Source organism: Pseudorca crassidens, chromosome 1 (genome assembly GCF_039906515.1).
Source record: "Pseudorca crassidens isolate mPseCra1 chromosome 1, mPseCra1.hap1, whole genome shotgun sequence".
Lineage (NCBI taxonomy): Eukaryota > Metazoa > Chordata > Mammalia > Artiodactyla > Delphinidae > Pseudorca > Pseudorca crassidens.
The window spans coordinates 965,482-975,372 of NC_090296.1; the positions used below are offsets into that span (position 1 = coordinate 965,482).

At 65.0% G+C, this 9,891-nt stretch overlaps 1 long non-coding RNA gene and 1 gene segment (V, D, J or C); both read left to right on the forward strand.

Annotated features, from left to right (window-relative positions):
- On the forward strand, positions 1 to 1,688 carry LOC137207138 (Ig gamma chain C region-like). The segment is given in 5 exon segments: positions 1 to 47; positions 132 to 379; positions 711 to 797; positions 940 to 1,269; positions 1,354 to 1,688. Coding segments are annotated over 5 exon segments (1,047 nt in total).
- A 1,456-nt stretch (positions 1,689 to 3,144) lies between these two features.
- On the forward strand, positions 3,145 to 5,640 carry LOC137229163 (uncharacterized). Its single transcript, XR_010945634.1, has 2 exons — positions 3,145 to 3,254; positions 4,586 to 5,640. It is a non-coding gene; the product is annotated as an uncharacterized lncRNA (long non-coding RNA).
- The last annotated feature ends 4,251 nt before the right edge of the window (positions 5,641 to 9,891 follow it).

The following is a 9,891-nucleotide window of genomic DNA, read 5'->3' on the forward strand; positions in this document are numbered from 1 at the left end:
ATGGCCCAGGCCTGCACGCCTGATGCCCTGCCTGGACCCTCGCAGGGGTGAGGCCCTGGCAGTCACACGGCCTCCTCCCTCACAGTCTCCGTCAAGGCCCCGGAAGTCTACACTCTGTCTCCCAGCTGTAGGAGCACAACCGGCTCCACAGTGGTCGTGGGCTGCCTGGTCTCGCGCTACATCCCTGAGCCAGTGACCGTGACCTGGAACTCGGGCATCCTACCCAGCAGCGTGCACACCTTCCCATCCGTCCGAGGGTCCTCGGGGCTGTACTCTCTCAGCAGCACTGTGACCGTGCCTGCCAGCACCTCGTCCGGCAAGACCTTCACCTGCAACGTAGCCCACCCGGCCAGCAGCACCAAGGTGGACAAGCACATCGGTGAGAGGACGGGCCGCAGGGAGGGTGTCCACTACGAGACAGGCCCGGGGTCAGCCCTCCCACCTGAACGGACCGCACACCAGGGATGGTGAATCCCACCCAGGGTGTCACGGGAGGCCTGTCTCTCTCCCTCACCTGAAGGCCTCCCAGGCTCAGGGAGGGGGTCCTCTGGGCGTTTCCACCAGGTCCAGGGTGGGCACAGGCTGGACGCCTCCCCCAGCCCCTGGAGCCACAGAGTGGGCACAGGTCTCAGCTGCCAAAACCTGCCCCTGCCCTAAGCCCAGCCCCAGGCCGTCCCCAACCCCGGTAACCTCCAGTCTGTTCTCTGCAGTGTTCAACGGCTCCCCAAATCTCCCATGCCCCAAGTGTCCTGAATGCCACAAGTGTCCTGAATGCCCCAAGTGTCCCAAATGTCCACGTAAGTCAGCCGGCCTCATCCTACGCACCTCGGGGGTGGACCTCGCCCAGGAGTGGCCTTGGGGCTTGGGGGAGGGGGATGGATGGGTGCCCAAGAGGAGGTCTACCCAGGGGCTGACTCCCTACCGTGTCTCCCCAACCAGCCCCTGAGCTCCCAGGAGGACCGTCCGTCTTCATCTTCCCCCCGAAACCCAGGGACACACTCACAATATCCCAAACTCCCGAGGTCACCTGCGTTGTGGTTGACGTGGGCCATGAGGACCCCGATGTCCAGTTCTCCTGGTATGTGGACGATGTAGAGGTGCGCACGGCCAAGACGAAGCCAAGGGAGGAGCAGTTCAACAGCACCTACCGTGTGGTTAGCGCCCTGCCCATCCAGCACCAGGACTGGCTGAAGGGAAAGGAGTTCAAGTGCAAGGTCACCAACAAAGGCCTCCCGGCCCCCATCGTGAGGACCATCTCCAAGGCCAAAGGTGGGTCAGGTGGACGGGCGCAGGAGGGTCCCTGGGGGCCAAGAGCAGTGACCATCGTGCTAACAGCCATACCTCTCCCCACAGGGCAGCCCCGGGAGCCGCAGGTGTACGTACTGGGCCCAGCGCAGGAAGAGCTGGCCAAGAACTCGGTCAGCGTCAGCATAACCTGCATGGTCACCGCCTTCTACCCGAGCGACATCGACGTGGAGTGGCAGAGAAACGGGCAGCCAGAGCCACAGGGCAACTATGGCACGACCCCACCCCAGCTGGAGGCCGACGGGTCCTTCTTCCTGTACAGCAAGCTCAGGGCGGACAAGAGGAGCTGGCAGCGGGGAGACACCTACACGTGTGTAGTGTTGCACGAGGCTCTACGCAATCACAACACGCAGAAGTCCATCACCCAGTCTTCGGGTAAATGAGCCCCACGGCGTTGTTGCCCCAGCGAGCCCTCCCTCCCCGTGGGCTCTCAGGGTCCAGCGAGGACGCCTGAGCCCCAGCCCTGTGTACATGCCTCCCGGGCGCCATGAAATAAAGCGCCCAGCGCCGCCCTGGGACCCGCAACGCTGTCATGGTTCTTTCCGAGCAGAGCCCTGGGGCACGCGGGCCTGCGTGGGGCAGGGGGGGCCCGGCTCTGGGTCACAGTTTGTCACCACCAGTGCGGGAGAGCTGACCCCCTCAGGGCCGGACCCAAGTGTGCGGGCCTGCGCAGGCCGCTTGGGGGCTGCCCGAGGCCGGAGAGGGCCCCTCCCGGAGGGGACAGCTGCTCCGGCCGCCCTCCACCCCGCAGCTGCTGGGGCTGGAGTGTGTGCCCGGAATGGGAGAAGCCCACCAGAGACCCTCAGGAGAATGAGTGCCCACTTCTTCCCGCCCCTGTTCCAGCCCAAGCTGTGGGACACTGGCCGTCCTCGTCCCCACATTCCTGTCCCCGGCTCCAGAGTCCGCGTGCCGGCTCTCTGCCCTCACGGGGGCCACACACAGCCCGGGGTGGGGGGACGGCCCTGCTGCACTGTCAGGCACGGGAGATCAGGACCCCCGCCCCTCAGGCCAGGTGGCTCTGCCCTGCTTGTCCCTGCCAGGGCCAGGCCTGTGCACTCGTGGGGACACTCATCCCTGTGCCCACAAGGGGCAGAGGCAAGCAGCCCTGAGTGCCCAGGGAGGGACCCTCCATACGCACCCGTGGACACTGAGCCCAGAGCCATTGAAAACAAGCCCCCCACTGAGCCACACCAGCCGGCGCACCACCGCCTTCATCCACATGCACTCACCTGCCCGCGTACACACGTGTGCAGTGCACCCGCCACAACACCCACATGCGTGCACACACGCGGGCCTTGCACACGGGCCCTCCCACAGGGCAGCCGCACAGACGCACACCCGACCACAGAGCTGGGTCTCATGAGCCCTCACCGTAGACCCCAGGCTGGTCCCCACCCTCCAACGCCCACGGGACAGAGACCAGCACTGTGCTGCCCCTTCCCTGGGCCAGGGCCCACAGCCCACACGCTCTGCTGACACTCCCGCCCTCCGGGTCTGGCCCCCAGCGGGAGAGGCGGCCGGGGCCTGAGCCACTGTCCTGCGGGGGGTCCGGGCACCCTCCCCGCAAGCGCCCCAGCTCAGCGCACAGCACAGGGGAGGGAGCAGGACCCACTGGCCAGGCCGAGACGGGGGCCCAGGCTGGAGGAATGGGGGGCTGGGGCCGGTGCTCAGCGGCTGTCCTCAGGTGCCTCTGGCCCAGCCCACCGGGGCATCCCGCCACCACCGCGCCACACTGGGAGCCGCGCTGTGAGGCCCCATGAGCCCAGCCCTGCCCCCGGGGGCAGGCACAGCACTGACCCCACCCTCCCTGTGCAGAGCTGCTGCTAGAGGAGGAGACCTGTGCTGATGCCCAAGACGGGGAGCTGGACGGGCTGTGGACGACCATCTCCATCTTCATCACCCTCTTCCTGCTCAGCGTGTGCTACAGCGCCACCGTGACGCTCTTCAAGGTGGGCGGGCCGGCCCCGCGGCACCCTCGCTGTCCCCGCTGTGTCTCCTCCTGGCCCCCGGCCCCTCACTGTCCCTCAAGTCCCCTCACTGTCCCCTCACAGACCCTCACTGTCCTTCACTGCCCCTCACTGTCCCCTCACTGCCCCTCACTGTCCCTCACTGTCCCTCACTGTCCCTCACGGGCCCTCACTGTCCGTCATGGGCCCTCACTGCCTCTCACTGTCCCTCACTGTACCTCAAGGGCCCTCACTGTCCCTCACTGTCCGTCACGGGCCCTCACTGTCCCTCACTGTCCCCTCACAGTCCCTCACAGTCCCTCACTGTCCCTCGCTGTCCCTCACGGGCCCTCACTGTCACTCACTGTCCCTCACTGTCCCTCACTGTCCCCTCACAGTCCCTCACGGTGCCTCACTGCCCCTCACGGGCCCTCATTGTCCCTCACTGTCCCTCACTGTCCCCTCACTGTCCCTCACTGTCCCTTACTGTCCCCTCACAGTCCCTCACTGTCCCTCACTGTCCCCTCACAGTCCCTCAATGTCCTTCACTGCCCCTCACGGGCCCTCACTGTCCTTCACGGTCCTTCACGGTCCCTCACTGTCCTGCACTGTCCCTCACTGTCCCTCACTGTCCCCTCACAGTCCCTCACTGTCCCTCACTGTCCCTAATGGACCCTCACTGTCCCCTCACTTTCCCTCACTGTCCCTCACGGGCCCACACTGTCCTTCACGGTCCCTCACTGTCCCTCACTGTCCCGCACTGTCCCTCTTGTCCCTCACTGTCCCCTCACTGTCCCTCACTGTCCCTTACTGTCCCCTCACTGTCCCTCACTGTTCCTCACTGTCCCCTCACTGTCCCTAACGGGCCCTCACTCTCCCTCACTCTCCCTCACGGGCCCTCACTCTCCCTCACTGTCCCTCTGTCCCCTCACTGTCCCTCACTGTTCTTCACTGTCCCCTCACTGTCCCTCACTGTCCCTAACGGGTCCTCACTCTCCCTCACTCTCCCTCACTGTCCCCTCACTGTCCCTCACTGTCCCTCACTGTCCCCTCACTGTCCCCTCACAGTCCTTCACTGTCCCTCACTGTCCCTAATGGGCCCTCACTGTCCCCTCACTGTCCCGCACTGTCCCGCACTGTCCCTCACTGTCCCCTCACTGTCCCTCACTGTTCTTCACTGTCCCCTCACTGTCCCTCACTCTCCCACACTGTCCCTATCATGGCCTCCTGTCCCCCCGGAACTCCTCGCTGTCCGTCGGCCCGGGGAATGGGGACAGGCCCTGGGGGGCGGCCCGGGTGGTTTCCAGCCTGCGCTCACTCCCGCTGCCCCTCAGGTGAAGTGGATCTTCTCGTCGGTGGTGGAGCTGAAGCGGACGATTGTCCCCGACTACAGGAACATGATCGGACAGGGTGCCTAGCGCTCACTACGGGCTGCGTCCTGGGCCGCCCCTGACCTATAGGACCACGTCTATCCCCCTGTGCCGCTCAGCCTGCGCCAGGCCTCTCCTCCGCCCGCTGACCTCGCCAGCCTCTGAGCTCACGAGCACCCTCACCTGCACCCCCGGCCTCTGGCCTCGTGGCCACCACAACCTGCCCCCCACCCCACTCACAGACCCGAGGGGACCGCAGGTGATGCCCAGCCTGAGCTGATGTCCCCGCAGGACACCTCCGGGACCCCAGGGACCACCGGGAACGCCCGGGTCGGCGTGGGGGTCCCCCTCGAACAGGAGGAGGAGGCCGGCGTCTGGGCCTCTGCACAGGGCCTGGCCCCTGCATCTTGTCCCGGCCGAGCTCCAGACGCAGGGTCCCCGGGAGGAGGGCCTGTGCCAGATGCTGGAGGGGAGCCGCCCGCCTCTCCCAGCAGGAGAGCTTCTGCAGGTGCCGCTAACGGTCCCTCAGGTCACCTCCACCGAGGACGCTGCTCAGAGCAAGGCCTGGGCCCGAGGCCGCTGCAGGAGCCCCAGCGCGGGAGGCGGTGAGGTCCAGCCAGACCGGCCTCCCGGGGAGCACGCTGTTGACCTGGTGCCCCGCGGGCTGAGCTGGAGGGGCTCCCGGACAAGAGGGCAGAAGGCGCGGCGAGCCCATCCTGCAGCCAAAGGCCTGAGGCACGTACAGCAGGAGCTCCGCCTGCACCGGGGTGGGGGTGAGAGACGCGACCCGCGTAGGGCCAGCCTCGGACCCCGGGCCCCCGCCTCAGGGCCCGGTACCAGCTCTCCGGTCTCTGCGGAAAAGCGCAGTCAGCATGCGCGTGTGGTGGAGCTGCTCCCGGACTGGAGAGAAGGGCCCCGTGGTCGCAGCTCGGGAGGCTTTTCTCCTTCTGAACGTGGGGCCCGTCGATGCTCTTCGCTGTGTCTTCATTTTGTTACGACAATAAAGCGTTCTTTACAGTCGCCTAGCTCGCTGAGAAGTCTCCCTAGGTTAGCACGCCGCCTACCCTCGGGAAATCCACAGCCAGTCTCCCCTATGCCACCACCCAAGCCTGGGGTTCCCACCTGGCCTGTGGGTGCAGGGGCGAGCCAGGGGCCTGGGGGAGCCATGGGGAAGCCGCACGTGTTGGGTGTGTCTGCACAGGCGGCTGTAACAGACACCACAGGGGGCCTTTGACCACAGACGTCACTGTCTGACACCCTGGAGGCTGGAATCCCAGATCCTGGAGGTGCAGGGCTGGCTTCTCCCGAGGCCTGGCTCCGTGCCGCGTAGACGCCGTCTTCTCCGTGTCCTCACGTGGTCGTCCCTCTGTGCGTGTCTCTGTCCTAATGTCCTCCTCTTTTAAGGACGCCGGGCAGACTGGATTAGGACCCACCCTAGAGACCCCAGTTTACATCACCACATCTTTACAGACCCCATCTCCAAATACAGTTACATTCTGAGGTCCTGGGAGTCCGGGCTTCAAAGCTGGAATTTGGGGACACAATTCAGCCCAAAACAGCCGAGCTGGGTGCGAGAAAGGAGGACCGGGGGGACGCCAGGACCCCAGGCCAGGAGGGGCAGCGGTGGGGAGGGGCTGCCAAAGAGGAGCAGAGCCAGACCCGGCTCACCGCTCAGGACAGACGGCAGTGAGAAGGACCGCAGGAGGGGAGGGGGTCGGGTGGCACTGAGCTCAGCTGGCTGCACAGAGGTGACCAGTGTGTCACAGGAGAAGCAGGAGTGGGGCTGCAGGGGCTCTGGTGAGGGACCAGGAAGGGTGGCCGTGCAGAGGCGATGAGGCCGCTGTGCCCGCCGGCCGACAAGGATGCAGGGATGGGTCAGGACTCCGCCCTCACGAAGACCAGGGACCCATCCCTCCTGGTGATTCCACCTCAGAGGAGACACACCCCTCCCAGAGGGCAGAGTCGGGATCCACAGCTGTCAGCCCTTCTCAGTAAAACCTCCAAAACAGTGGGCCGGGGTCTGGGTCGGGTGCTGGCCGTGCTGGGCGCCCTCAGGCCGGCGTTTCAGGGGGCTGGCTCATCCCGGGGACGCGGCCTTGGGCTGCCGGAAGCCACGCTTGTGTTTGTTGCAGCCTTTCAGGGCGAGGGGACTAGCAGGACAGCCCCCCAGACCGGCAGCCGGAGTCTGCTCAGCAGGGACGCTGCACCCCAAGGCCGTCCGATGTGCCGGTGCAGCTTCCTGTGGGGGGACAGAGACAGACAGAGGCAGAGACAGAGAGAATGGTATGCAGGGAAGGGACTGCATCGCTCAGCGGTCCCTGCACCAAACGGGGAGGCCGGGAGGGGCGGCAAACAGGATGGCCGAGGGGTGCACAGCAGTGTCCGGGAGAACACCTGGCCCTCGGGGACCCTGCCAGCACGCTGGGCACGCCGGCACAGGACCCCCTCTGCCTGCTGGGCTCCATGGGGGCTCCCGGTGACGGACCTGGGGGTCAGCCCACACCCTGCGTTTCCCTCCCCCGAAACATGTGACCGAGAAGCTGAAGTTGCCTGAGGGCAGCACCGCCTGCCCAGCCCTGGGCCCTGCCCCTCGCTTCCATCCCCCAGACCAACGAGCAGCCGCTAGCCGGCCCGCCCCGCACGAACGCCAGGGTGGTCACACGAGGGCCGGCCCCACGGCCTCCTAGCTGAACCCCGTCCCTGGCACGGCTGCCTCTGGGCCCCTGGAGAACTGCCCCACACTGGGCCCCAGGGCTCCCACCCTCCCCCCCCAGCAGTGCCACACCACACGGCATCCCTCACCTCTCCACGCCCCCCGAGCACCCCGAAGACAGTGGCCGACGCCTGCCCTTGAGCCCCTCGGGCTGCCCCTGTGTGCGCCTGAGATCAGCCTCCCGCTGCGTCCTGACCCCCTAGCGCCCCCCAGACCATGAGCTCCGCACACACCTGTCAGTGCCTCACCTCACCACCACACACCTCCATCTGTGTCTTACACACACACACGGGCGCCCAGAGGTTCCAGCCTAGCCCCAAGGTCGAAGGCAACAGGGGGCCCGCCTATCACAGCCCCACACCACCCCACTTTGGGGCAAGTCCCAGAAGAGCATCTGTTCCCTCCATAGAGAGACCTGGGCTGGGCGTGGGTGCTGACCACCCCAGGCTTCTCCCAGGCCCCTGGGCTCAGGCCCACACCGGTTCTGACTGAACAACCCCTGAAACACAGCGACGGCCTTGAGCCCATGGCCCAGCCCACGCTGGAGCCCAGAGCCAGATCTAGGACTCAGAGTCCCCACCAGCCCGATCCAGCGTCTGAGTCCAGCCCAGCCGAGCCAAGGGCTCACTCCCCAGGCTCAGTCCCGCCCTCAGTGCCCCCAGGGCCAAGTGCGCTGCCCCCCATGCCCTGCTCCTGTCCCCTGCCCACCCTCCCTGCTGTCCACCCCCAGGCCCCGTTCGTGCAGAATGAGGATGCAGAGAAGACCTTCTGGGGAAGGTCCAGGGGAGTTTCCAGGGCTGCAGGCAGGGCGCTAGGCTGTGAGGCAGGGTCCCACAGCAGAAGGCGCTTCCCAAGGGGTCCGCAGTGTGACCACAGCAGCCCTGCAGCACCCACCCACATCCCCTGTGCCCTCGTCCTGACGTAGGAGATAGATGGGCTCCAGGCTGAGCAGCTGCAACCACTCTCCTGCTGACACTTCGAGATGATTGGCCAGAGACCACCTGGAACACCATCCGCATGTAAGAAACCTAAGCCACCCCTACGGCACATGACTCACTGCAAGTTCCCCGTGTGCTCTTCCACTCTGACCTTCCTCCTAGTAAACACTGTCTCTATTTCACAATCTTGGTCTCTTTCCTAAATTCTTTCTTCAAAGAAGCAAGACAGAAGTCCATCTTCCACCTGATCCACTGCCAGAATCAGGTCGGCCCCTCCTCTTTACTTTTCCTTTTAAAGTTCCTTAAAGTAAAGAATCCCTTGCCACCTGAGCATACCTTGGGGAGGTGCCTGTGGTCCCTGGGGAGCAGGAGGTTCCCCACCCCGAGGACGTGGACAAGGGGCCAGAGGGAAGGGGGCAGAGGGCAGATCTGGGCCCCGAGGACCCAAGTGTCCAGCCAGGCTCCGCCTCAAGAGTCCTTCAATGCCCACTGAGACCCCGGTTCAGGCTCCACCACACCTGCGCCACTGGCCTCCAGCCCAGACTCACCGCCCCTCCCCACACGAAGGTAAAGGCAACAGTCCCACTCCCCGTGGGCAAACCCTGAGGGGCTCATTCAGTGGTCAGTGCAGGAGGCCGCAGGAACACAGCTGCACAAGCACCAGGGTGGAGGCCGGCATCAGCCTCCTGGGGCCCCAGTCACCACCCAGCCGTCCACCCACTGAGCTCACGCAGACAGGCCAGTCCTCAGGCCCCATCCCGCCAGCCTGCCCGGACATCCCGATGAATAAGCGATAGCTGTCTGGGGCTGGCCGCCACCGTCCTCGAGAAGAAAGCTGGGAGCCGCGCAGGCAGGAGCCACAGGCACCAGGGAGAGGGCCGGCTGGCCAAGCACAGTGGTGGGCATGGGCTGAGCCTCCTCCTGAGGGTAAAGAGCTAGAGAAGCCCACCCACAAGGGGCTCTGAAGTCCCATGGAAACGGGGCAGAGCACATGTGACACAGGGCAGGACTCCTTCATATACAAAGAGCACTCAGCAACCAATGACAAGAAAGAAATGTGAGCAGTGGGTCCTGCACTGTAAGGAAAAACCGAGTGGCCAATAACAGGAAGAAAAGGTTTCAATTATTAGGAAAGGTAAAATAAGGAGGAAACTAGGGGCAGTGAGTGACCTTCTTGGCCTCTGAGGGCCTGTGAGCAGTTAAGACCATTCTTCAGGGCCCGGTGGCCTCCTTCCCAGCATACGAGTGCCCAGACTCTGTTGACAGGAGAGTCCACTTGCGGCAAAGGCCCTTCTGAGAGCCACCATCTGCGCTGGGAGACCAGGCGTCCCATGAACTCCGACACGGACCATGCAGCCTGCTGGGGTCGGGCATAGAAAACCCAGGATTGGGCAACTCTGAGGCTTGTCCAGAGAGCCCGAGTGTTTGGTTCCAATAGAACATGAGAGGGGCAGTAGAGCACTTCACACAAGGTCAAGGGCGCAGCCCTGCTCTGCTCTGCCCCCTCACACCGACACTCCCTGGGGATCTGCTCCGGAGGCAGGCAGGATGCCCTGGCGATCTGGGCTAGGAGGGAGGGGAGATGCACTGTAATGTAAGCTGGATGCGGAGAGGTGCAC